Source organism: Pollicipes pollicipes, unplaced genomic scaffold, assembly GCF_011947565.3.
Source record: "Pollicipes pollicipes isolate AB1234 unplaced genomic scaffold, Ppol_2.1 Scaffold_4911;HRSCAF=5802_pilon_pilon_pilon, whole genome shotgun sequence".
Classification (NCBI taxonomy): Eukaryota; Metazoa; Arthropoda; class Thecostraca; order Pollicipedomorpha; family Pollicipedidae; genus Pollicipes; species Pollicipes pollicipes.
This window is the reverse complement of record NW_023596584.1, coordinates 104,613-132,582: the sequence shown is the minus strand read 5'-3', so window position 1 is coordinate 132,582 and position 27,970 is coordinate 104,613. Positions and strand designations below refer to the sequence as shown.

The 27,970-nt window shown below is 50.4% G+C and overlaps 1 protein-coding gene across 3 annotated transcripts; it reads left to right on the top strand.

Moving 5' to 3' along the window:
* LOC119101902 (clotting factor B) lies at positions 1 to 26,903 on the top strand. Of its 3 annotated transcripts, none has more exons than XM_037225291.1 (11): positions 1 to 85; positions 11,688 to 11,717; positions 16,593 to 16,895; positions 17,429 to 17,695; positions 19,264 to 19,539; positions 22,635 to 22,774; positions 23,182 to 23,300; positions 23,761 to 23,869; positions 24,111 to 24,264; positions 25,126 to 25,295; positions 26,038 to 26,903. In XM_037225291.1, the coding sequence occupies exons 1-11, from the start codon at positions 22 to 24 to the stop codon at positions 26,194 to 26,196; spliced, it is 1,791 nt and encodes a 596-aa protein (XP_037081186.1). In that variant the 5' UTR covers positions 1 to 21; the 3' UTR covers positions 26,197 to 26,903. The 3 variants fall into 3 exon arrangements, with proteins under 3 accessions (XP_037081186.1, XP_037081187.1, XP_037081185.1); XM_037225292.1 differs by having other exon boundaries at positions 11,688 to 11,774; positions 19,264 to 19,380; XM_037225290.1 differs by having other exon boundaries at positions 11,688 to 11,774.
* Positions 26,904 to 27,970: the final 1,067 nt, after the last annotated feature.

Below are 27,970 nucleotides of genomic sequence, written 5' to 3'. Positions count from 1 at the left end.
ACCGCCGGCAGAACCGGCGCGATGTGGCGGGTCCTCGCAGTGGCGCTCGTGGTTGGCCTGGAGCTCAGCGATGCTGGACCGCAAAGTAAGCTGCCCTGCGAGCAGAGCTGGTGGTGGCCGTCAGCGGGCGCTGGGCGCCCGTACAGGCCGGCCTTTCGGCGTGAGCGGCAGGCAGAGACGGTGGGAGGTTGTTGGCTCGGCGGAGACCAGGCTTGTAGGTCGCGCATCCACACTGTTTACGGAATGAAGACGTTTACGTTTGTAAAACTGTGGCGCGCACGCGTAGCGCATGATGGCGTGTGCGCTTCGGCCGCACTATTGTATAGAGATTCATCCAAGGGCTACTAGATCCCGACCTCACCAACAGTGGGTGGGATGATAGCAGTTTCTGCATAATGAACGTACTCATCATGCTCATGTGATGACTGCTGAGGTCGGCTGGATCGCTATTTGCTCGCTGGCTCTGTGCTTCCCCCCGCCATTTTCACCCCGCTGGGCTACCCGGATGCAAATAAGCTGTCTTTGTGTGACGTCGGCTTTTTTGGGAAGTCCCGCCAGGCTGCCCGAAGCTTGTGACGAGAAGCCCAACTGATGAGATGAGCCCAATTGCAAAATGGCGCTGAACCAGCCAAACCCGCGTAAAATCCAGCGCGGACGAGTCACCGCATTTGGCGTTTTGGCCTGACATTCTGCCTTGATCTTATGCAGCGCCGTTCCGCCCCTGGAGCTGCGCTGCGGATGGATGCGCCACAGCGCCAGTCCGGTCGAGCGGAGTTCAGCCACCACGGGGGAGGCGGCACACGTGCGTTTGCGGCGCGGGCCCTCGCGTGATGCGCCCTTTCCGTGCGGGCGCTGCGCTTGCCACAGAGAAGCTGCGCGTGTCGCAGCGCTGCCGCGTCGCGGGAGCGGGACGGCGGCGAAGGGCTGCAGCTGCCCTGGCTCTCAGCAAGAGTCAAGATGGACACCTGTCATATGACAAACTGTGGGGGTACCTGGCTCTCAGCAGGCCAGGTGAAACATGCCATATGACAACTGAGGTACTGTGCGTCTCAGCTAGGCAGGTGACACAATGTGCATATGACAACTGGAGCTACCTGGTTCTCAGCAGGGCCAAGTGACACCTGTCATATGACAACTGGGGGTACCTGGCTCCTCAGCAGCGAACAGGTGACAACTGTCATATGACAACTGGAGGTACCTGGCTCTCAGCAGACCAGGTGACAACTGTCATATGACAACTGAAGGTACCTGGCTCTCAGCAGGCCAGGTGACACATGTCATATGACAACTGGAGGTACCTGGCTCTCAGCAGGCCAGGTGACACCTGTCATATGACAACTGGAGGTACCTGGCTCTCAGCAGGCCAGGTGACAACTGTCATATGACAACTGGAGGTACCTGGCTCTCAGCAGACCAGGTGACAAACTGTCATATGACAACTGGAGGTACCTGGCTCTCAGCAGACCAGGTGACAACTGTCATATGACAACTGGAGTTGCCGTTCCTGAGAGCACGGTCCGGTGCACCTTTTCCATGGCTAACTGAAGTTGCCGTTCTGTCAGTTGTCAATAACTCAACATGTATGATCTCTTTGCTCATGCCTGAGTATTGAGCGCTGTAAAAGTAAGTCGCGTATAACGCCGGCAGGTCAAACCAGAATGTTTAGGCTCCGTGCTTTTGCATGGCAGTTCTTTGAATGTGTCAAATTTGTTGGCTCTTTTTCCTCAAAATAGATGAGTATAAATAATAAATCAAACTACTTTGCACAATTCCTAAATCCGTGACTCGAGATTTGTCTCAAAACGAGGCGGAGGATGAAGGAGGGGTACGACGACAGAGTCCCTTCGGACGGAAATGGCTTGAGGTTCGCCGTAGCCATAATGCTATTTTTGCAAGCTGAGGCTGGTCTGAGCCTTTAAAGTACAGGTTTTCAGTTTGGGTCTTATTAATAACAGTTTATGCGCATGCAATTCATCATCTGAGATGATTACAAACCGGAAATAGTCGTGCTCATGATAGCACCCACTGGTTTATTGACAAGCAGCATACTATCGGAGCTTGCAGTAGCCGGTAGTCGCCGCTCTCCGCCCCCTCCCGTGTAACGTGGCTGCCGGCCATGGCGGAACAGCTGCTGGGGCCGGCGGCCGAGTCCCCGGAACGCCCGCTGGAAAACACGAAGGCCGCCGGCCGGTGCTGACGCTTGTCCGGGCCAGGCCGGCACCGGGGTCGGACAAAGGCGGAGGAGGTGGACGGCCGCCGCCAGCCGCTGGCCGGCTCAGGACCCCCGAACTCTCGCCCTGCTGCGGAGGCGCCACCAGCCCCGCCGCCGCTGTAGAGATGAGGTGAAGCCTCTGTGATGGCCACGTGTGGTTGCGTTGTACTGGATGGCTCCATGGACGACTGTGGGGTCAGTGATGGCTCCGAAGGACGCGGTGGAGATATTTCGGGATGCTGTGACGGTTGCAAAACGACGATGAGGAGGCGCAGCGTTACTCCGTGACAGCATTGTGGAGATGCAGTGATGTCTGTATAATGACGCTGGGCTTGAGTGGTGTCTCCGCTGAACTCAATACTTATATTCGTTAAAATATTTCCAGATTCAGTTGCGTATCCATCGTTCTCTATTCTTGATGACACTACAGACGTTTACAGTCCCTGACGACACTGTAACCATCGTGATAGCAGCTGTGGGTTGGTGGGTTTGGTTTCAATCTGTCTCGCATAATTCTGGGCAATCCCGTAATTTGCACGTAAGAAGGCTTAGTGTCACGAACGGTGCTTTCAAGCACGGCTAATGATGGCAAGATGGAAAGACCAGACCATAGCCGAAGCTGAAATACCGTCGACCTCTGAGGGCATTTGCTTGATGTGGGAAATCCGGGAGCACTTTTGTATTCGATGGTGATAGGCAGTCTGGAATGAATGAAGGGTTTTTTCTGGACGCTATACCGCAAACACAATTTTGTTCTGGAGGACTACTGAAATGTGTAGACTTCCGGAGAGGCTTATATGTTACGGGACAGCGCCACTTCGTGTAACACGGTCTAAATGACACGCTACATCTATATATGCATTATATTAAGAATGTATATATATATATATATATATATATATATATATATATATCAGGCCTGGCCAGAATCGATCAGAATATAATACGAAGCGGGTCGGGCTCACCGGAGCCAGCCAGGAATCCACGCTCTGGCGAGACCCATCCCATGACAAAAGCGAATACCATGGCCATAACGCACAACGGAAGAGCCACCAGGATCCACCCATTTTGCTGCTATAGCTGCAAATCCAGCAGGACCACTGCAGCGGCAGTCTGCACAGAGCGGACTCTGTGGCCGGTGTTGCCAGAGCCAGAGTGTTCACCGGCCTTGCTTTGCCGGCGCTTTGGCCGGGGTCACCAGAGCCAGCGTAGCCACCGGCCCTACTATGCCGACATTATAGCCGGGGTCACCAGAGCCAACGTAGCCACCGGCCCTTACTTTGCTGACACTGTGGCCGGGGTCACCAGAGCCAGCGTAGCCACCGGCCTTACTTTGCTGACACTGTGGCCGGGGTCACCAGAGCCACAGTGATCACCGGCCTTACTTTGCCGACGCTGTGGCCGGGTTCACCAGAGCCAGCGTAGCCACCAAAATGCCAAAGTAATACTATGCCAGAGTAACCGCAGATCTCGCCTAAAACTGCGTGTCGGTCCTTGTCGCCGGAGCACATAGGTCGTGGCTGGCCTAACTAGTGCCGAGGCGTAGCTCTAGCCTCCCCATCCCGCCTGTGAACAGACTGATCGTAGTCAGCGTAGCTGCTGGCCCGAAAGAAGACTTGTGTGGTGCCTAATTCATGTCAAAAACAAAAGACAAAACACTCTAAAGTAGGCTTAATGAGATTTCAGTGTAACTCTCCTTATTTCCCATCAGCCTATTGTACTCTTTTGGCAGTGCTGTGTTTTCCATGCTCCTACTATGATCTTGGAACGGTCATTGGGCGATCCTCGAGTGGTGTTTTCCATGTGATAATTTTTGGAGTGTCATGCGGCAATCCTATAAGTGTCTTTTGAAGGGTCGAAAAATGTCTTCGTAAGTTCCAGGATCAAAGAGATGGCAAAGAGAAAGAGAGATGAATCTCCGTTGCAGATTTAACACCAGTAAAGGGGTAAAGAATGACAAAAGACTTCTCGGATATACCTGTGACATATAAAAGACTTCTGGGATCACTGTAACACTTTGTAGTGGGCCGACTCACTCCGCAACGCCCCGTGGAGTAGTTATTTTGCATCCCCGTGCGTCACATTTTGGTGCAACACCCGCTAAGTTTGGCCTGGCACGTGAAAACAAAAGGTCTGTCCTCTTTATTCATGCGTACTTTGGTGGGAAAGCCGTCCTTTCAACCGATTTGTAGGCATGGCAGGCAATACTTACTCAACCACTCATGAAATGGCTGGTTCTTAGCGTCCTCTGGCATAGACAATGAACAAATGGCGTTCTGTGCATACTGCATTCAAAGGTTTGAGGCAGCTTACCGAGATGATGCCTTCAGAGCGAGCAGTTTTACGCTATGAACAGTATTGCGATGCCCTACCCAGAGGAAAAAACAAATATAAAAAGTGGGAGAGCATTCTGTAGAAATGTGTGGCGCTTGGCTGCCAGAGGACTTAAAGACGCAATAATGGCCTGTTGCATTGAATGAGCGTCTAGCTGCGTTGTGTGGTCACAGGTGAATAACTCATGCTTAAATAGCGCATACCTTAACAATGAACGGTAAGGTATCGTAAACGCCATGAAATGAAAAAAAATCCAACCACTTTCGAATGTCTTCACAGGTGGGCTACATACCTGTTCATGTGCCGACTACGCTTAGCATACTACGTACGGTGGAGAGACGATCGCACTATCCGAATGGTGATGCAACCTTTTCCTTAAAGATGCTCAAGAATCTGACGACCTTCCGGAATCGAATAACATGCGAGTAATCGCGTTCATAGGTATTCAGTGATAATGTTTAGTTGCGGGTAGTCTGAGATTAAAATATAACTGCTTCTGCTAATCGATGTCCAAATTCGGAAACAGGTAAATGTTTTGAGGCTGAAAACTTCTCCATTTGGACCCAAAAGTGTGTTGACCACTTTTTTGGCGCAACTAAATATAAACGCAATTAAACACAATCACGGAATACCAATACACGTAATATTCCACGTTTAGGTACAAAAACATGACAATAACTTATAATGGAATAACCCATTAAGACTTCAACGGGGACTCGAACACATAAACAAGCCTTATATATCTGTGGAGGGCTGCTGGGCGTAAGCATGCTTTTTTGTCGTTATGCGATTGTCAAAAGACAATAATTGTCGTGTTTTCGCCTTCCAAGTCATCATATTCATCTGAATTAAAACTGCCCACTCATCACTATCTGATTGAAGCTGCCGCGTAGGACCACGCTTGGTTTTGGCATTTGCGGGCTTACCCGTTCAACAAAGACCTCTGAAAACACTCTATCCCTCTGGGAACCAAACCGAACGCCAAGGGACTGAAGTTTCCGACCTCTCTGCATCTACAACCATCGCGCAAGATCGAGGCCGGGGCTCAACAGCCGGACATCCCTTCGACAATGATGTAGTGCATCAAGATCACCCCAAACCCGCACCAGGAATCATAGACATTTGGCTGTCTGTGTTACGGCGTGCTCAGAGCTGGAACAGGCGGCAGTACTTGACCTCCGGGAGCCGCGCCCATGCCCCCCCCCCCACCCCCAGCTCTGCCACATGACCCCGACCCCTGACCTGGCTGCGGCTGGGCGTCCAGGTCTGCAGTTCTAGGCGGAAATCTGTGGGACCATTTGCTCCACAACGATAGATTTCGGGCCAAAATGTGTTGAGTTTTTTCATGAAAGCGACGTGATTTCGCAATGGAGAACCGATTTTCGTATAGGTTTCAAATGTGAGAGCTGGAGCCGCTGGATGGCAGCAGGCTTCTTGGTTCCTCTAGTGAGGCCATAAATGTCGTATAGTTATACTTCACTCTGCTTTTTTTGTCGACTCACCGACTGGCCAAGGCAAAAATTTTTAACGCTGCTTGATTGGGCCTGTTTTTAAAGTCCTGTTCGTTGGTGTATCGTTTTGCGCGTCCTATCATTGCTATTGGCTCGTTTTGGTTGCTGCAGGCAAGCATGTAACCGTGTGCACACAGCCTGTTCAGCATTCAGTATCCCTTCGAGACCTCTGTGCGATGCCGAACCTCTCCTCCTGGATTGGGTATGCAGGCTCTGAAAGTTATCACTTTCATCGCAATGCTTTTCACCATCATTTGGTTCAAGTTTTGGTTTGCACGGCCGCTCACCTGTGATCGCTGACTAAGCGTAACTGGATGGTTCAGAGCGCGCTGTCGCTGGAAAATCCCAGCAGGTGTTCTCTGGATGCCAAGCTGGACGAGTGCCTTCAGAAAACGCCGGCTGACCTCCGCCGGACCGCCCGACAGCGCGGGCGCGTGCGTGACTCACGGGGGAGCCGCGAGCTGTGTCAGCATCGCCCAGCGGTGCGGCCGGCGCTGCTGGGTGGTCTGGTCAGCGGGTCGCGGAGTGCACGCTGACACCTCGCTGTAGGAACAGACTGCACACGCTGACCTCCGTCCGAAACTGGCCGGGCGAAGTCTGGAACCAGCGTCTGAAGACAGCGCGATCACCAGTTTTCTTCCTGTCACCCACAGCCGTCCTGCCACGGGCTGCCAGGCGCTGTCCGGCCAGAGGTCAAAATTCTAAATTTGGGGCAGAAAATTACATCCTTTTCGTACAATCTCAGGCTCTCACTTTTGAACTCTTCATACTTGGGATCCCCATTCAGGGAAAGCTTGTTTTCTTTTTATTTGACTTCGGTCTGATTCCGAGCTTTGTTAAGGACGCCTATTGCCACGCATTGTTACGCCCCCCCCCCCCCCCCCGTAGCCTGTTTCGCTTTGCTACATGACCACACACTATACACGAGAGGTTTCATATTTTCGACACGCTAGTGGGACAGCCCTGACCACAGGCTTACTGTGAGGATGTCCGCCCGCAGCACGCGTGTATACAGCGTGCCTCTGACGATTTCTCCGCCCCACTGATCAGGGTGCTGCTTCGGTGGCCGAGAGCGAGGCCGTGTCCTTGGTGCGTCACCGCACCGCGGCCCAGTTAAAGGCAGACAATGCTCGCGGACCCACCGCCGCGGGCGATGGTCAGCGCAGAGTCAATTCCGCGCCAGGGCGACCACTGCCCGGTTGCTGTCATCACCTGAGGAGAGCCAGTCCAGGAACAACTTACCAAAGTCAGTCTTGGACTAAAGACCTCTCACCTATAGTGGCACTCGCACCAGCGAACCGCACCGCGGATCTGGCCGTCGGGGACGTTTTGGCCTCCGTGTCACCTTTTGCAGAGCCCATTTTGACGCTATGCCACAGGCTGTTACGTAGCTGGACGTGTTGAGCGTCGTTGCCGTTTCGCTACGGCCGCAATGCATTGTCGACTTCCGTGGCCGCTGGAGCGTGCAGGAGAACTGCACGCTCTCGTGCCGATGCTAGCCAAAGAGCTAGCGCGCATGGCGGCGAGGCTGACATGTCTGTGCACTGCACCGTGGCCTCATCCGGTTTGAATGGTGAACGCAGTTGACGTGGGACACCGACACGCCATCGCGGCTGCCTCGGCCGGTGTGAGCGTGTTTTTGTGATTGTATGCGCGCACGTCTTTATAAATGTTTATGTTATAATGTCGTTAATGGCATGTGACCTCGTTCTGCACGCAGCGCATATAACACGTGCCCCACTTTTTTGTAAGTCATGAGTGAGTGGAGGATCTGCCCAACGGTCTTGTTTGTTCTTACACTTTCAAAATATTTTGAAATGTTTTTATTTATTAACTTTGTGCGTGTGTGACGTAGCAGTTGTGGCTACTCGAACGCTTCGTCCGATGCCTGCACACTGCACACAGCGTATGACTGAACACTGAACGCCTACCCCACGTTGACAATCCCGGCAGTTACTGAGCGCCTACCCCACATTGACAATCCGCCGGCAGTTATTGAGCGCATACCCCACGTTGACAATCTCCGTCGGCTATTAAGCGTGTACCCCACGTTGACAGTCCCGGCAGTTATTGAGCGCCTTCCCCACGTTGACAATCCCGGCAGTTATTGAGCGCCTACCCCACGTTGACAATCCGCGGCAGTTATTGAGCGCCTTCCCCACGTTGACAATCCCCGTCGGCTATTAAGCGTGTACCCCACGTTGACAGTCCCGGCATTTATAAAGCGCCTACCCCACGTTGACAATGCCATGCAGTTATTTCATTTGTGTGTGTACCTTGAACGCTAAGTACGATGCCTGCAGCTGCTGTGCACAACAGTCTGGACCTTCATGTAAAAATTTGTTGACTCAAAAGGTTTTGGTGAATTACCAGGTTATACCGTAATTTTTATGCATAGCAAAATGGGCATGACAACGCTAACACTCATCTGAAAAACCTTCGCGAACCGCTTTGATGGCATCAGTTGCATGACCACTTCCATTTTGCGGAAGACACTTTTTCCTAGGCCTGATGACAATCGCACAGTTTTCACTCCCAGCGAAGACACATTCTACGTAATTTAGTCACGCTATTGACGAACCTGTCGGCACTTCCAGTAAGCTATTCTCAACAGGCACTGTTCGAGCGGCAGAAGCAGCCAGGCATTCCCGTGATGTCCGTCAGAAGTATCACGCTCAAGGACAATTTCACCGTAATGGCATGCAGCACGAACGGATCCTGGGTCCGAGCTGCACGCGGAGCGTGCACATGTGAGGCGCGCATAATACGGCCACAGTGCGCCCAACAGTCTGGTGATGGCCGGGTCTCTGGTGGTGCCCGGGAATGACACGCAATAATAACGCTGTCTATCGATTACATGCCAGCACATTTTTGCCCCGCGAGTTTTGGCAGTCCAACCACTGACCTGATCACCCTCGACCCTCGACCATGTTCAGTGCCAGAGCCCCAAGCGTCCCCTTTCGGCCGTCCACTGTGTCCTCCCGTCCGCCGCTATCTCTCTCGGCCTCCATTGTCACCTTGCACCGTCCAGCGCGTCCAACGCTCCGTCTCGGCGTCGATTGCCTGCCTCTCGTGTCGAGTGGGGCGGCCCGGCGTCCGGCCTGGGCCTCCCATGCACGACGGCCGCGCACGCCAGCCGCCTCTCGCCCCAGGTGTTGGGCTTTCCGGCCGGCCTTCCCCGGCAAACAGCCCCGGTTCCGAGCAGCACCGCCAGGTGGCAGGTCGAGCATCGTTCCATCGTCGCCCGGGCCTGGAGATTAACGCGCTAAGCGCGACAGTCACCCCGCAAACCGCCACGGGGGTCGGATGTGCGCCGGGCTCGCGTTCGGTGGCGTGCCGGTCTCCAGCGCGGCTCTCCCTAACCCAGAGATGCTGCGCCGGGCGAGTCGGGACGAGCGGGTCGCGCGCAGGGGCCGCTGCCGCACACGAGGACCGGGAGATTACACAAAACCGGTTTGAGGAGTTCATCCGCGCCCAGTGTCGGATCCGGCCGCAGCGGGCAGGCTCATAGAAGACGATGAGGCCTGAACGCTAGAATCGGTTGGCCTCCTTGAACGATCCGGCTGTCCAAAGCCTACCTAAGCACGCTGTGTGCGGGGGCAAATGAGAAAAACGCCAGCAAATTATGGGATAGATGTCTGTAGCTTTTAAGCCCATTGTGGAGCACTACCAGGGAAAACTACCGACTTGCATGTTGCTCGCGATGAGGCACCAGCATGATGGATGCAATAATTGATCGGACTGCCGTCATCGTCTTGTGTGCTGCAGATGTGCATTAGATGCACGTACTGTCTCACCAGACGAGGACGAGGCAGCCGTCTGTGAAGCCATTAAGGGGTCAAGGCGATGCCGGCATATGAGTACCCGCTTAGCCCTGAATATCTGCACCTTGCAAACTTGGAATGCGAGGAGCACAGGATCGTCACGCTCCCCGGGCGGGGGAAGGGGGAGGGAGGGCCATTTAATGCATGATTGCATTGCAGGCTGGTTTCCCAGGTGCCCTGCACACAGAAGCGAGCCTGTTGCTATGGCGTATGACGTTGAAGCGTCTCCTCTCATCGGCGCGCCTGCAGACACTCAACACTATTGACGTCATACTGCAACGACCTATATCGCTCATAGGTTTCTCCGTCCGTCCGAGTATCACATAGACGCGAAGCACATTTTTGCACTAGAATAAGCCATAACCTCGGTCATTGAAGTGCAGAAAAAGTGAGGTGAAGGGCTGCACCACTCCTTCACCCTGACCTAGAAATGAAGCTTCCTGTTTTTGCACCTGTGTTAATTCGTTGGTGACATTCGCTTCCAGCTGGGAGCACAGGGCACGCACTTGCAAGCTATTCGAGCACATTTGATACGAGTTTGTTTCTGCATTCCCGGTTGCATTAACCCTATCTCCAGCTATGGGACGGCAATGTGGCTTGTCTGTCCAGGTGGGCATCAATCGGTACGGCTGTGAGGTAATGACGTGCCGCGGCCCAGCGGTGCTGGCGTCTCGTCCGAGCGGTGCTGTTTGTTCGTACCGAAACCCCACGCCGGCAGTCGCCTGTGCCAGACATGACCCGTCTTCTCAATGGTCTGCGTGCGTTTGTTTCAGTGCTCGTTTGGGTACGCTGCTTATTTCAGCGCGAATGCAGTTCAGTTTCTGTGTCGCGACTGTCGATGTTGTTAAACACCGCACCACTGACCGTCACTGTCGGCTCGACTCTGCGCGGTGACATTCCAACCTGTTATCCGCTCCTCCCGGCCGTGTACGAGCGCCGCGCATCCAATAAGCTGCCCTCTGTGAGGCTCACACAGGCGCTGGCCGAACAGAAGGCGATCATCTACCGGCCATACCAACCCAGACGGGGCCTGTCCAAAGCCCCAAAACGTCGCGCTGTTGCCACGCACACACACACGTACAACTCGCGCCGGGGAGCGCACCCGTCCTGACACGCTGTTTGTGTCGATACCGTTAAATGCCGACGTTTCTTGTCGATTTTATGATTATTTGACGTTTTATAACAAGACAGGCACGTTTCTAACAACGGTCATGCAATAGAGCACTGATTGTGCGGGTCATAGGAAGGTCCCAAAATTTGGAAAGGTGAAATGCGAACTGAGGTAATTTTTTCCAAACGCCAAATGACGCCAGTGCAAAATATTTGTGGAACTTGGGAACATGGGCCTTTGCCCCCGACTCGCACGTCCACTGCAATGTCTTGAAGGTAGTCTACCTTCGAAGTGTGGGAAAGTTTTGTTATGGAAATCGAACTCGCTCAAAAATTGAAAACTCAAGCCGCTTCTTCTTGCTGTTCCGTACTGGTGTATGCTGCCGCACTGCATGCGCCGATGGGAAAACTGTTACGTAACTACCTAATCTTATTTACACTGAATCGCGCGCAGCAGTCATTCATTTGGAAGTAAATGAAGGTTCAGTGCCACATTAGTTGCGTGGTTCATAACAAGCCTATCTTGATATTCACTCGCCTATTTTGTCCGTCACGTTACAAATAATTGTTCGCATCAGTAGAGGACTGCCAGATCTAGTCTCTGGTGTTGATTGATGCCGTACACCCTCACTTCCATTTAATGAGTTCCACCGGGTTTAGTACAATCACTAATGCGTTGACACCTTTCTGTTGCAGACTTCAACTTTGGATTCCCGCAGAGGCCAGGTAGAAATCGGTTTGGCACACCACATGGATTTCAGCGTCCAGTATTTGGTGGTTTTGGTAACTATCCACACCTCTTCGGCTGTCTGCATCTGGCATTGTCACCCGGAAGTTGGCTGCTTTGCACGGCTTGGAGCACGGCTGCGTGACACATAGTTGGAGAGTCGCCTCAACGCCGTATGCAGGTTCCCCGCTGCTCACATTGATATCTTTCATAACAAGCGCCAGCTTCATGGATACTCATTCGTCGTCCAACAATATGTAGTGTTGACTGCACGCAAGTCCCGACAGCGCTGCTGTAGACATGCCTTCGCCATGTGTCCGTAACCACCAGCTCTACTGCATGCGCAGCACTCCTCGGCGGGGTGCGGAAATAAACGCCGCTTGCACAATGGATCAATGCGCTGAAAAGTTTTCAAAAATATTTTGAAATGCTGCTTGAAGTTTTAGTATGTACTAAACACTCTGACAGGGAATATGTTGTTTTTATGCGATTCAAATTAACATACAATGGGTAAACACATGTATCCAACTGGAGGTCAGTTTGCTATATGAAACGAGACCTTTGTAGAAATTTCTTTAGGCATGTCTTTAGTTCACCTAAACTCTAGAAAAATGCTGAGCCCGGCAATCAGCAAAGTGTATCAATCAACGGCGTTGGATGCCGGCTGCCCAATTATTGTTCGTCAACTGTGTGGAGCAAGGCGGGAATTGAGGGTCATTTCATTCAAGGCTCATTCATCTTCGAACATGTCAAGGTATGAAAACCCTTCAAGACCTGTTAGTACCGTAAGTAAGCTCCGTAAGCACTGCATGCCTTTGAACAGGGATGCTACAAAGATATAGGATTTTTTTCGTGTGGGGGAGGAGCTTCTACGTAGGATATGCCACCAAATGGTTTTAAGCAGTTCTGAAAAAAGTTTTGGTAGGAAGAGATCTGGCATCATACCTGTCTATGAAAGCAGGATCTTGCTTATAGCCGACTAAATGCAATGCTATTAAATTATGCGCCTTTATCAACGTGCCTTTACATCTTTGCATAACATTCTAACTATAAATCGCTGATAAAAAACATGTCGCTAGAAACAGTTTTTGAACCTTTAAAGCTTTGCACCGTCATCCTTCGTGAAAACGGCTCACGCATCACACTTTCGCACGCTATCCCCACGTTTAGGGCCGTGAATACTTCGAGCAACAAAGGTTTCCAACTATAAGTTCTTTTTTGTGTAGCGTATTATGTGATCGAGATACGCACAAAGCACCAAAAGGTAGTTCCGATTGCGCATGGCTCAAAGGTTCCATTTGACGGCGGCGAAAGAACAGATATTATCCTCGCGGGATGAGAGCAGGAAAGACATGTTACACCCTTCGTAGTAGTTAAGAGGCCTTTTTCACAGATCATGGATTGTGAATATTTTTACGAGGTCTTGTCGGCCTGATCTCGCGCTCAAGCGTCCAGTTAGGTGCGTTTGTCATATAATTTGGATTATAAAGCGCTAAACTAGATGAGAGCTACTTCAATCCCGGTTTTATCCATGACCTCATAAATTATGAGCAAGTATGTTATAAATTACTAACAAGGTATACTCGTGCGCTTTCCTCACGGATGTTTGAGATTCAGCGTCCGCCCAAAACAATACCCGCCATTTTGTTGTTATTATTTTTTGCAGTTCGTTTGTAAGTAATATACGCCACGGTTACAAATAATGGCTTCTGAACACCAATTGGAGAACATTGTTTCCCCCACAAAGAACATGGAGCTTTACATTTTAATGAGATACAACAGAAAAAGTTTACTGGGTTTTGTTGCCGAACTATTGTAAAATTTGTACGTTTTGTCGATGGAATGCCGCTATTGTTTTACTGAATGACTCAGAAAATATAGTCGCTGCCAACAAAAGCGCTGAGCAAAAAATGCGTCGAGTTAAAGCTTGAAAACATTGTATAAAACGTCACGAAAATAGAATTTAACTATATGTTTAGGGTAGTGCAGGTCTTAATGCAGGAAACGGATTGGTGTGCAAAACCCGCTCTCCAATGGCTAGCAATTGCTACATTTTTCCAAAGAGTCCTCAGAATTCCTGACTCTGAAAAAAAACATCGGGAAAGTGTTGAAGGGAAGACCGGTAAAGGTTTGCCAGATTCCTGATCAAAACGCCCACCAATGCAGGATCCAAAACGTTTATGGTACGACATGTCCCAATTTGCCTTAGGGGGGACATTTAAGGAAACAGAAAAATACATTTAGGTAAGATAGAAGCAGGTAAGCGATGAAGAAAACACACCCGGTCAACCTCAGAACACTAGCTGATAATAAGATCGGTGGTGCGCTGTCAAAAAATTTCCCCAAATATTTCAGGACAGGTTCTGAAGTTGGAGCGATGATCTATGTGTGCCGTCGACTTTATCTGCTTCAGATCTAGCACTGCCACTTTTAGTCCGCATGCGTAATGTGAGTGCTTAAATCTCACTACAGGTCGCAGACAGTTTATTTCTTTTCCGGTTTTCCTTAGACTCAAGGAGCATAATCTATCGATAAAACGCCCTCATGTCCCGAACATTGTCACTCACCGCTAGGTATCGCTGGACGGGAATAGTGGTCTGGGGTAAATTAACTAATAATATGGCTCATGGTTAGCCGCCGCTGAGTGCTTTTTCATCGAAGAATTTGCGAAAACAGTCGCGAAGTTCGGCAGTTTGGTCAATATCTTGAGAAGTTAAATGCAATATAAAATGGTAAATTGCACAACGTGACTTTGCCCCCGCTCCGGAGTTAAAAATGACGTTTTAAAATGCTGTTTAACGTCGACAGGCCTACTCGACGGCTCTGTTTTCTATTTCATCAAGTTCCATTCGGGCTTGACGTTGCAGGGGGCCGAGTCTGCTCTTCCGTTAGTGTGAAGCTGCACTGAGCCCGTCCGGTGCTAGCGTTGAGGCGCTGTTCATACCGTCCGGAACACATATACAATGTCTGCAAGATTGCCTTGATTATGTTGCGTTCATGACCCTTACCTCGCAATGTCGAGTGGGATATCTTCCAATGGAATCGACGCGATCCGTGAACAAGAAAACTGTTGGCTGTTGGTGTTGAGTGTGTCGAAGTAATGGTGTCGAGGAAAGGTAACCTCATAACATCTCGTCGAAGTTTTCACGTGAACACATGATGCAATATGAACAACTGCTTGAAGGAAGTGCTCCCCATTTACATGATATTTTGAACTCAGATAGTCATCTTGAATATCATTCGACGCAGTTCATAGCCCCGTCCTCTTGAGGACCTAAATCCCTCTGGTTTCTCATCTATCCGTCCACGAAGGTGTGCAGACTATTTCGGGGAGACTATTTTAAAGTCACCCAGGCATCCATGATACCACGGTAACGTTACTCAAATTCTGTCAATCATGTCAGTCACTGTCTTTCAATCTCTCAATTGGTGGCTCAAGTCTCTCAATCATTGTGCAAGGTACGGGACGCAATCAAACAGTGACGTATCAAAGAGCATATTTAACAATAAGATATATTGTGTTGAGTAGCGCAACCTTCTCCGTAAAGCATACCAATAGTTAGAGGTGAGCTTATTTCATCATATCTGATGCTTGCTTCAATATCTCCAAATGCTGCACATTCTCTTAAATGCTATACGCGTACTCCTGCTTCAAACCATATCGTGCACAAATCACGAAACAGGCAACATAATGCGTATTCATCGTTGCATCCAAATGCGGGATTACCGGTGCGTCCAACATCTACGACAACTTAACACGCGCTCGGGTGGGGGGGGGGATCAAATTAACCCCCAAAGGTTTTCCAAAATGGTCTCCGAACGGCGCGGCGCAGCCCCGCCAAATTTTACATTCTGTAGACAGTTAAACAGCGGATCGTTTGACATAAACAAATTGAGATATAACTTGCAAGGTCGCTGACCTATGGCAGGTCAAAGTCAGGCCATGGTTTCAGCGAAAGCAATTTCTAGGGAATCCTTCAATCTGATCCAACAACGGAGTGTTAGACGAAGCCATACATCTCTGAGATGCTTTCTTAGGCAACACAACAGTTGAATGAGCATATTACATTGATCTAAGGTGAGGCACGAAGGTCATGCCAAGGTCAAAACCAACCTGTTTTGCTACTCTAGGGCTTTGTTACTGCTGTATGGGATAGTTCCTGGTGCTTATTTCGAATTAATTGATAGCAGGAACCGCATTATGCATCATGCATGGACTTCTTGGGGTTAGAATAGGTCGTTCACCTAAAATGACCCGGGTCAACATTTTGTTTTAGGAACATACTGCCTAGCGTAATCATTACCGCTTAGTCAAATGCAAAACTCAAAGCAATCTTGTATTATATTGGTCACCATGACCTTCAAAAGGTCAACAAGGTCACTGACTTTAAATGAGCACGTGATCGTTTGATTAGAAACGGTTACCTGGGTTCTGGGGCAATTTGAAGACCAACCTGGAACTTGACCTTGTTTGACCTTTTTTGACCCAAAGGTCATGACCTAGGGATCTTAAACTTTGACTCAAATAAGCTCACGTGCAGTTCAATACACCCTGTAAATTTGGTGTCTCTAGCTTCGTGAGTTCTTGAGATCTTAGGGGGGTTCAAAATGACCCCCACCCGAGCGAAGGGCGTCCAGCCGGCCATCCGGGCGCGTGTTAAGTCGGCACAGGTTTTTAGCCGTCAGCAAGCAAGTAGCATATTCACTGAGCACAACTCCTGTGGAGCTAAAATGCTCGGGATTATCTGAGCGCTGTGCGAAGCTCTGCTCCGTTCTCTCGCTATGGCCCTGAGCACGCTTGAACCACGCAATGGTGTCTCCACTGTTGTCGACGCGCACCGCTACCCCCCTTATCCGAGTGTTCCAATCCCCAGCTCCGAACCGCCAGGACCAGTTCTTCCAGCAGCAGCAGCAGCAGCAGCAACAACAGCAGCAGCAACAGCAGCAGCAACAGCAGCAGCCGCAGGGCAACAACCCGTTCGGCCAGCTACTAAACCAGTTCGGTCAGGTCCTGGGCGGCAGCGTAACTCCGAATGGTGGCGGCGGCTTCGTAATTGATGGTTCCAAGGTGCAGCAGCAGGCCGGCCAGCTGCTTGGCAGCGTGTTTGGCATTCGACCTGGCCAGGGTCAGAACAACCAGGGCGGTCAGAACAACCAGGGCGAGCAGATCGATCAAGGTGAGGCTATAGCTCTTATGCGACGACGGGTGGTCGAGATCCCCCGATAAGTGGAATCGACGATACGCATTCCCACGTGCCAAACTTGGCAAACGCTGTTCATGGCTTCAGGCCTCAGAAACCGGGTAGTTGGAAAAGCCTTCCACGTAAACCTAGATCCTGAAAAATCCGCACAGGAACAATTTTGTAGCTATGTGCATCCTAGCTAAAGGGGATGAAACCAGACCATCCACCGTGTGATACTCACCGTGCACATTATGCACTATATGTTTGTTGTGTCATAATCACACCGCGAGTGTGTACTGCATTGTTACTAATGCTTCTGTGTGCCATCATGAACGCTTGCAGCCCGCGCCCGCGCCGCAGCAGCATCGCCAAGCCTCCATGTGATCTTGCCCAGCTCTGTGTCCGGACTGTCATTTGAGCTCTCGCAGTGGTCCAGCAGCACATGCTACTGCTCAGCCGCCCGCCATGACCCGCACCCTCTTCCTGTACGGCGTGCGCGGCCCGTGACCTGGGTGGGTCGGCCGCAGGCGGCGGCGGCGGCGGCGAGTTCGTCGACGAGCTCGACCCGGAGGACCTCGAGCAGGGTAACCGGCGCCGAGAGCTCTGCACCACCGACGACGGTCTGCGTGGCGTCTGCAAGAAGGAGCGACGCTGCCCCGATGACCGACTGGCACTGAGCTCTTCCGTCACGTACTGCCCGGGCGGCGGCGGCGGCGGCGGCCGGGGCCGGGGCCGGGGTCGCGGCCGGGGCCGCGGCCGGCGCAGGAAGGTCTGCTGCCCCAGGCGGCGACAAGGTATCGTCGGCCCGGCATTAAGCCTTGTGGCGGCCTTGGAGGAGGGGGTGAAGTTCTGGGAAAAAAGAAACATAAGCGTGCTGTGTTTTTTGGGAGGAGGGAGTGGGGGGAGGAGGGGGGGGGGGGGCAGGCCCAGACAGGCACGAGGACAATGCAAGCTTGCGGTCACATGGGCCCATCTTCCACCGATGGCTATTACCTTTTTATTTGTACGACATTCTTGGTTTTTACACTGCCTGCTTATTGACTATGCGTGAAGTTTAGGTATATATATATATATATATATATATATATATATATATATATATATATATATATATGTGTGTGTGTGTGTGTGTGTGTGTGTGTGTGTGTGTGTGTGTGTGTGTGTGTGTGTGTGTGTGTGTGTGTGTGTGTGTGTGTGTGTGTGTGTGTGTGTGTGTGTGTGTGTGTGTGTGTGTGTGTGTGTGTGTGTGTGTGTGTGTGTGTGTGTGTGTGTGTGTGTGTGTGTGTGTGTGTGTGTGTGTGTGTGTGTGTGTGTGTGTGTGTGTGTGTGTGTGTGTGTGTGTGTGTGTGTGTGTGTGTGTGTGTGTGTGTGTGTGTGTGTGTGTGTGTGTGTGTGTGTGTGTGTGTGTGTGTGTGTGTGTGTGTGTGTGTGTGTGTGTGTGTGTGTGTGTGTGTGTGTGTGTGTGTGTGTGTGTGTGTGTGTGTGTGTGTGTGTGTGTGTGTGTGTGTGTGTGTGTGTGTGTGTGTGTGTGTGTGTGTGTGTGTGTGTGTGTGTGTGTGTGTGTGTGTGTGTGTGTGTGTTTCGTCTGTGCGTGTTTTTTAATGTATATCTTAATCTCTTGTGCATGTTCCTTCTTCATATGACTCGTCTCCAACAACAGTCTTGCTGACTTCGGTCATTCGGCAGAGGTGATGATGTAAAATTTGTAATTTGTAAATTGCTGTAATTTACTTCTGGTTGTATTAATTGCTGTCAATTTGTTAATTTAATGTCATGATGTAAAATTTATGAATGTATACATATATGATCATCAGTGGTGGGCGGCAGGACCCTTACCAAAAGTTTATAACTGTGTGGTTCCCTCATAATTCACTTCTGCCCTTGTTTCGATAAAGGCATGTTGCCGAAATATGAACCCATCTACCTCTCCCTTCTCCTGTTTCTTCTCCGAAGAATAAGGCTATTACTACCGTCTTATCCTGAGCCCAGGCTACTCGGCGCGGAATTAAAAGGTTAACATATCAGCCATCCAGAAGTGGACAGTTTCCAAGATCACACATTCTATTAGGTTTGCCGTGCCGCTCACCTTAAACGTGTAGTGCACGTTGGGCGCCGTCCATAAGAAGGCTTGATGTAAGGTAAAGAGTCATAAATTTTGCGCCCCATTGGACAAATAATTTTGTATTAACAAATCAGATGTTACGGGAATCGCCCAGGGAACCTGGTGATGTACATTGTTTCCGTTCCCACACTGAGCTAAGTGCAAGTGTAAGTGTAAGTGTAAGTGCTGGAATCTACGTCAATATATAACAACATTTTCATGGATACCCATTCGGGAAAAAGCGAACTGACATGATTTCAGGCGGTAATGGCGGAGGCGCCAACCTTGGAAGCGGAAACAACTCTGGCGGAGGTTTCAATCCGGGCAGTGGAGGCGGCACAACCTCGGGCGGCGGAGGTTTCAATCCGGGCAGTGGAGGTAACCAAGTGTGCTGCATCCCAGTAGTCGGTGGCGGCGGTGGAGGTGGCTTCCCGCCAGCCACTACCAAACCCACAACTACAACTACAACTACAACGACGACGACTACCACTACCACCCAGAAGCCAACAGTTCCCTCCACGCCTGAGCGTCTGACAGGTAACCTATGGCTCTACACCGCAGTTTGATATCCAGGCTCAGACCAGGTCTGCGTCTTTTGTGCCGCTGCTCTCTTTTGTTCCAAATGCGGACTGATTGTGCGGAGCAAATTGGCGGTAAAATGATTCATCGTACATAGCACAGGGATAATGGATCTTTTTCCTTGCAGTGAACTATATGACATTCGAAAACATGCGTGTAATGAAAGATGTGATGTGCTATAAGGCAAGGTGCAAAAATAGTATGTCTTGGTAATGCCGGAAAGATCAATGCAGATACCGATGCACATAGACATTATTTAGCTTTAATCGAACGCCTACAACTATGGCCAGAATATCTAGTTCACTGTTCAGAACACTAAGGGTGGGGACCCCCGATCGATTTAGGATGCCTTTCCGTTTGGGATGATTGCCAACTGCTCCTTTCAGTCAACATGCAAACTCAATTGGTGAGTTGTTCATACTGCTGCTTGTCGGCATCTAATTTCCCTTTGTGTTCTCTAACCTGTGGTTGCTAATGATTAAACCATTCCTTAGTTTGTCTGGGACGCTGTCTATAGCTTATGACGGGTGATGGTAGCCATGCTCTCGCAGGCTTGTAATGGCTAAACATCAGACATTTTGTCTAGTCATTCCCGTACATAAGCTGCTAGCTGTGCCCTCTCACAGTTTCAACGGCGCACTCGACTAAACGTTGGCACCAAAGAACGTGAGGAACGAGTCACGGCACTCCCTGCAAAGAGTTGAAATTTTATGTCTTAACGGTGAAAAAGTACACCTACCAGCAATGTGACATGTGACGAGCAAAAAGACGTAAGATGTTTAACGGGATCAGTGTGAGGCACGTGCACATACCATAAAATAATATTGAAATCAGTCATAGCTGAAGTCAGCAATTACTGCTCATTTAACCATCCAAGGTCCGCTGCATTTGTCACGTTAATCCGTACTTCGCACCGTTCACACAAACGGGCCAAAGGGAGCTGACCTCAGCTGGTCATGTTCTTATTTGCTTTTGTCTTGTCTCCAATGACCTTACCCAACTAAGCGGAGCTTATTGCCGGGTGGACTGAAAGAGTCAGCGCAATTTTGGGGTGACTCCTTAGGTTTGAAATCCAACGTTTAAAACTTTGGGCTTAAGGTGACCGCATGGGTGACTCCTAGCGTTTGAATTAGAACACATTAAGCTGTAAACATGGCGGGTTGCAACAGCTTTAATGTTTGAAGTGACCGCTTGAAGGTTATTCCTAGAAAAGTTCAGGTTAGGCGCTTTTGCACCTTGAAAATGCAGCAAGGTTTCATTGATAGCTTATGCTCCGTACCAGGCGGCTATTACTCAAAGAAAGCACATAGCATGGAGAAAAAGGCTACTTTTCAACTACTGCCTGGTTTTGCCTAGGAGGCAAGTTAGTTGACTATGATACTTAAAACTTTAGCGCATAGTCGACGAACATCCACAGAAATTTTACCGTTGACGAGTATTTGATGGGCATATTGCCTTGGATAAGACAGAAAGCGCAGCATTTATTGATTTTGCGAACACTATGCCACTGGTTTTCGCAGCATTCAGTGCTGATTTATAGATTTCAAACCATGTTTTTATCGATTTCCAACACAATAGTAATCTAAATAATCTATTAATCTAATTATTAATCTAATTAGTAAAATGAATAAAGTAAAAAACAAAGTTGAATTAAAAATCAAATAGTAATAATCAGATAATCATTCTTGTTTTTACGTTGGCATAGTTAGTCACTGAAAAAGACCAGAGCTTAAATCTTGTGACATACTATCTAGGTCATTTACTTACATGATGAATAGCAATATGCCGATTAGAGGCCCCTGATGGATGCACCAATTAATACTTATTATTAGATAACGTTTTACTAATTTTTGCTTTCTGAGTCCTTTTTGCAAACAATCTCTTATTAGCTCTACACATTTGCCCCTTTTCCCCATGTTTCCCCCTAGCTGTGCGAAGAGTGTGCGATGACTTATGCTATCATAAGCTTTTTTGGTGGATAAATGTGCAAATATCTGCAATCGGCGTGCCCGAAAATCCCAATAAGCAGTTGCGCAATATTTGTTTGAAAAGCCTCTTTTATGTCTATTATGACCTCGAAACCGGATGAACATCACATTGCTGGCAGATGTACAATTATTTACTGTTTATGCACGGCCAGTCACCTTTCTTCACTTGGCTGATTGGATATAGCCAGAAATATCGTCCTCGTTAGAGCAGGGGTAGGGGGCGAATCGCCAACATTTTGTAAAGAAACTTGTCAGAAAATTTAAAAGTTTTTCTTTTTTTTCTTTCCAAACATCGGTAAAACTGGTGCCCCCAATGACATCCATGATGCAAATGCAAATACAAGTACAAATAGTGACGAAGCCAATGCACCCAGTAGGCAGCGTAAATGGCGAGTCTCCTTGGCACAGACCAGCATGCTATCGAGCTTTAGTAATGCATGTTACCCTGCAACTTTAACCGATGCATGCTGGTCTGTGGTGCTAGTACTGCACGTTACTCCGCGACTGTAACGATGTATGTATGCTAGTCTGTTGAACAGATACTATGTCTGGCCACGACTGTGACAGCTTTGTTGAAGTATGGTCCGACCCCCAATTCCATCCGAAGTTACCTGAGATTACTTGATGTCATCCAGCGTTGCTATACAGGGTGTTGCATTCTTACATCGTGGCATGACCGGACGTTTTTAAGAGTGTGTTGCACCTGGTGTTAGTAACACCAGATGATATTTCTCGATGCGTGCTGCCATCATGACGCCCCCACAAGTATGGTTTGCAGGACGTGACATACACGCCCTGTGATATCGATCATGTTTCGATAAGATGTCATGGTTTCTCTCGGCGCTAACACTGCTTTGACCGCGTGTTTTAATAGCATCGGGTGCAACAAACCAGAATAGCCGTAATGCAACGCACACCCACCTTGCCACGCAGCCACCCAGTGCTAAATTGTCTATACTGCTATGCTAGGGGAGGGGTGGCGTGCCCATACCGCGTTACCCCTGCCGTGGTTTAGAAAACAGTTGGTGTGCCAAGCGCACGCTGACGGTGGGCGTGTTCGGGCAGAGTGTGGTGTGCCTACTCCGATCCGGATTCCGCCGGCCTGGCAGCGGTCGGTCACGCGCAAGCGCCGCGCCACGCCAGGGCCCTTCATTCCCTTCATCGTCGGCGGGAAGGACGCCGAGATCGGCAAGTGGCCCTGGATCGTGAGTACCTGCGGGCGGTGTGGGCTCACACCGCAGGGGTCTGGTCTTCCAGTGCCGCCTGGCAGCGTCACTGACCTCGTTTGGCTTTGTTAGGTACGCCAAGTAGGCGCTATGTAACTTGCTACACAATTTGCTATATCTTTATTCGGCTGATGCAACTTTTAGGCGGTGCTGCTTTGTTTTTAAGCGAACGATAGAACTGCTGCCCAGTGTCTTAAACTCCCTTCGAATCTGAAGCCACGAATTGGTGCATTCAAATTAATGGTGAAATGGCGAAATCATTGGCGCATTTTTAGTCGGAGCTCATCACGTGCGTGATATCCCCCACCGGCTGGGATTCTGCTCAAGGAAGATGCCTCAGCTTCTCTGCTGGGGGCGAGTTCGAACGCTGTTGCTCTGGCCGGCAGGCGCTGCTGGGCACACGACAGGACGGTGGCAAGCCGTTCTGGTTCTGCGGCGGCGCCCTGATCGACAGCCAGTACATACTGACGGCGGCGCACTGTCTCCGGCCGCGATCTTTCGACCAGTGAGTGACGTCACACACTGCTGGTGACGTCACCCTCAGCCCACACAGGGCTCTCGCAGCCATCGGCTGCTCATTTGGGCCAAGGGTGGCGTCTTAAAGGTGGGAGGCGCGATGTGGTTTACACAATAAGGCTTGATAGGAGTGGCGTTGCGTCACGTTATAGTGCATTATCCTTCCGCCGGAGGTTTCATCACCGTGCAGGATACCATTCCGTTCAGAGAACTGGTAAGCGTCAGCTGACGTTTGCGGATGTCGAGTCCGGTTGGCGGATCCGTCACCCGACTAGAAGCTACCTTCTCAGGCTGCGATGATTCGCCTCCGACCCCAAGGAAATCCCGAGGAAATCCCGAGCAGCCATCGAGCTTTTACTTCGGAAAGAGCGGTGCGTGCTGCGCCGAGCGTCACCGGTGTCCGCATGTCGTGAGGCGCTGCTCACTGCGACGGCTCTGACCGCTGCCAGGAGCAAGCTGGTGGTGCGCCTAGGCGAGTACGACACCACCGACGACAACGACGGCGCCAACCCGCAGGACTTCACCGTGGAGCGGGTCACCAATCATGCCAACTTCAAGGTCAGCCTGCCCCCCCCCCCCCCGGGTGTCAAAGCGCCTCAGCGATGGCTGACCCGTGAAGAGCGCGATGACGTCATGGGTGACACGATACCACCCTCGGGCCGAACGCCACAACGCACTTCAAACGTTAGTGCTCGCGAGCATAGCCTCGCCCAAGTTACAGGGTGCTTCGAGCCTTGCACAGGATGGCCGCGCGCCGACAGCTGTGGCGATGTGGTGCTGACGACGCCTGTCCGTGCAGTTCCCGCAGCTGCACGACGACATCGCGCTGGTGAAGCTCTCCAGTCCGGTGCCGTACAGTGACCTGATCAAGCCGATTTGCCTGCCGCCCGGCTCCAGCGGCGACTACGCCGGCTCCCGGATAGACGTGGCTGGCTGGGGCTACACAGAGTTCGGTAAGGCCGGCCGCCGCCGCCCACGTGCGGCCGGCTGGGGCTTTAGAGGTTGCGGTGTGGCGACGGCGCCCCATGCACAGCATGTGGTCTCCTCAGGGGCTCCTTTCTGACGCCTCGTTTGAGGTTTAGCATCGACGCCTCCCTCTGGTACTGGATGGTTTGTATTCCACGGTGTCATTGAAACTGGGGAATTGACCACGAGGGAAGCATCACTTTGCGTGGATTTCGTCACCGAATTAATTGGGTGGTAAGGTGGAGCCGTCGAACTGCATACGTACATACATACTGTTGCATTAAAAGCTGTGATAGACGCCAGATTAATCCCTATTTGGCTCAGTCGGATAAGGATTTTTGCACGGTATGCGTATTCGAACCTCCTGGTTGTAATGGCAAATAAGTTAAAATTCTTCGTCTAAGAGCACGAGATGAACGATGCCATAACATGTCACGTCGTGCGACAGAGGCGCGCGCGCCGCGACGCCTATGCTCACCGTTTTTGTCGAGTGAAAGCGTCGACAGTGCAATGCTGTGTGCTAGATATACACCAGCGTCACCTGTCGGCCATCGACAGTCGTGCTGTGTGCTGGCTGTACGTCAGCGTCATCTGTCGGCCATCGACAGTCGTGCTGTGTGCTGGATGTACGTCAGCGTCACCTGTCAGGCCATCGACAGTCGTGCTGTGTGCCAGATGCACACCAGCGTCCTTTCGACTTTTCGTCCTTACGTCCACCAGCATCCTTCGTACACCAGCGTCCTTTCGCCCAGCGTTTTTCGACCTTTCGGCGGTCGACCCTGACGTACTCTGCGTCTCCCCGAATCCAGCCTTGGCCAGTCGCCAAAGTGTTCCTTCCGTTCCGGCAGGTGGCGATGCCAGCAACGTGCTGCAGGAGGTTAGCCTGCCTGTGGTGGGCATCAACGAGTGCCAGTCCAAGTACGAGTCGGCGTCGAGCTTCCAGACACAGTTCCCAGGCGGCTTCGGCGACACCAAGCTGTGTGCCGCCGAGAAGGACGGCGGCAAGGACGCGTGCCAGGTCAGTGCAGGATCACGTCTGGTCACCTCAGGCCATCAGTTCAAGATCACGTCTGTTTAGTTCCGGTCGTCAGTTCAGGTTCACATTTGTTCACCTCTGGTCATCAGCTCAGGGTCACGTCCGTTCACCTCTGGCCATTAGTTCAGGGTCACGTCCGTTCACCTCTGGTCATCAGTGCACTGTCACGTCCGTTCACCTCTGGCCATTAGTTCAGGGTCACATCTGCTCACCTCTGGTCATCAGTACAGTGTCACATTCAGTCTTCTATGACTAGATGAGGAATATGTTCCCTGCCGAGCCGTTATAGATTGACGCATAGCCACTACGGCTAACTGACGTACATATGACCGGCCAGATCAGTGTATACTCACACTGTTCACCTCTGTCTAACTGGACTGACTGGTTCTAAGCCGCGTCTATGTTACAGCTGTAAGTCGCTTGAATGTCAGTCACCGCCTGTTAAATGGTAGCGTATTCTACACGACAGAGCAGATTCAACGCATAAGACTGTCATTGTAAGCATCTTCACACATCAGTGCACCATGCCCTGAAGCCAATCCTATATGTCGGGAATAACATACTTGTGGAAAAATTTCTGCGTAACATCTTTTTGAAAAACATAGCATACAATTCGACGCATCACAAGTTACATTGTCGATCTCCATAAAATAACACTGACCATGGCTTACTTCTGCCACCTATATACCATGTGGAAAGTGTGTGTTTCTGCTGTCGTCCGCAGGGCGACTCTGGCGGACCGATGGTGCTTACGGGTGCCGACGGCAAGTATCAGCTGATTGGCGTCGTGTCGGCCGGAGTGGGCTGCGGCACTCCCGGCTTCCCCGGAGTGTACACTCGCGTCAGTGCCTATCTGGACTGGATACAGCAGAACAAGTTCTGATGCGTCTTTGAAGACACAGAGACGTCCGACAAAGCGTGCCTTCAGGTCCCAACTATGAGCCTGTTCATCGTGATTCGATATTGTCTATATGAAAATTGTAGCAAACCCTTAGACGCGCGGAGTGCCTTGAGAAGAAACCATTCCAGGCGAAAAAGGTGAAGACGGTCAGCTGCATTGTTACCGCAGCTGTTTACATCAGTACTATTTTGAACAATTTCTCACTAACTGTTGCTATAAAGCTGCCCATAATTCGCATATACCTGATGCACACGGGCATGGTTAGAATTGATGCAGTGGATTGTCCGTCTCTAGATCAAGACGATTAAAGCGGTCCGTCTGCTCTAGCAATGTGCGTGAGTGAGGAAATATTTTGGGCTGATGACGTTGAGTTAGTGATCCTTGTTGAAGCGATCTTTAAAAAGGGAAGACATGCTGACCAGCTTGTCACACTTGGTGCCTTCTCTCAATGCCAGTGCTGAGCGAGTCCACCCAGCTATGGGAGCGGTGAGCATTGATCGTCGCAATTCGTTCCACACTTTCTCGAAGAGCCAGACGAGAACCGTGGAGCTAAGTGAGTGTGCCGTTTTTTCTCAGCCTAAACCTTTTACAGCACTCGTGACATTTTTATTTTGGCTGACAATATTTGGATCAGTGGCGTTGATCTTGAACCGGACTGCAATAAACCTTTTACTTGAAAGTGTATGAAATACACGTGTTTTCAAGAGAACAGGCGCGAACCAAACATTTATGATGCTTAGCAACGCCATTGTTTCTTTCTTTAAAGGAACAACATAATGGAGCAATGCAAAACGATGAAGCTCCTATGATGCTGATTACGTCACATCCTAATGAAAGCTGGCTGCTGCGAGGCAGACATGGGAGTCTGCGTCCCAAAATGCCGCTCATGACGCCTCGTCGAGCGCTGTCGATCGACATTAACCGAGAGGGCTGAATGACGCTAGATGGCACGTGTTGCGTGACGCTTTTAGGATCCGTGCGAACTATTTGGCTAACATGTCGGCAGGAGCATATTTGACGAACTAGCTGCATTTTTGTCTGCAGAGGCGAGCTCAGGGACCTCGCAGCCAGCTTTCCCCGAATTTTTTGGTTCAAAAGCAATTCCTAGCAAAGATCTGGTAAAAATGTTAACAACGTTCCCCGACTTGCTAAAACATTTCTTGTCCCTTCTTAATTACCTGAACAGCATTTCCGCGACCAGGACTTGCACAAAAAAAAAACAAGCATGCAAAGAAGACCGATACCGTTGCACAGCTTCTACGCAGACAATGTTCTGACCCCGTTTGGAGCCATGACCACCAGCCAAAAATGCGAAAAAGTGTCTGAAGTAAGCAACGAAATGCGGCAGAGTAAACACATGCTCGCACTAATAGAAAATGCTTTAAAATGTTTCATGACAGGATATCTCCTAATAATTGCGTCACTTGAAAGCTGAGCAAACTCTCACCACACTTGTGAATGCCTAATGCCAGCTCCTCAGATATTCATAGACTAGAAAAGTGCTCAAAAATTCCATCCTGTACCATTTGCAAAGATCTGTTGAACTGTATGTCAAAGATCTGTTCCACAGGCGTGTGGAATGGTGTCCGATGATATGTGTTTAACCGCGACTGTTTGGATAGGGTGGGGCCCGCCACCGCTGGCTCCCGAAATCCCTTTATTCAATCAATGCGCTTTCAATAAATCTCAGACGTCTACCCATCCAACACATGGCAATGCTCCTAATTGTGCGCCCTCTGGATTGGAATTCGACCAA

What these genes read in the sequence shown, in the direction of transcription:
- LOC119101902 (XM_037225290.1), top strand. Translation starts at nt 22, where the DNA reads ATGTGGCGGGTCCTCGCAGTGGCGCTCGTGGTTGGCCTGGAGCTCAGC. An exon ending in TCCAGTATTTGGTGGTTTTG is followed by an intron (nt 11,775 to 16,592) that starts GTAACTATCCAC and finishes TCCAATCCCCAG; the next exon opens with CTCCGAACCGCCAGGACCAG. An exon ending in GGGCGAGCAGATCGATCAAG is followed by an intron (nt 16,896 to 17,428) that starts GTGAGGCTATAG and finishes GGTCGGCCGCAG; the next exon opens with GCGGCGGCGGCGGCGGCGAG.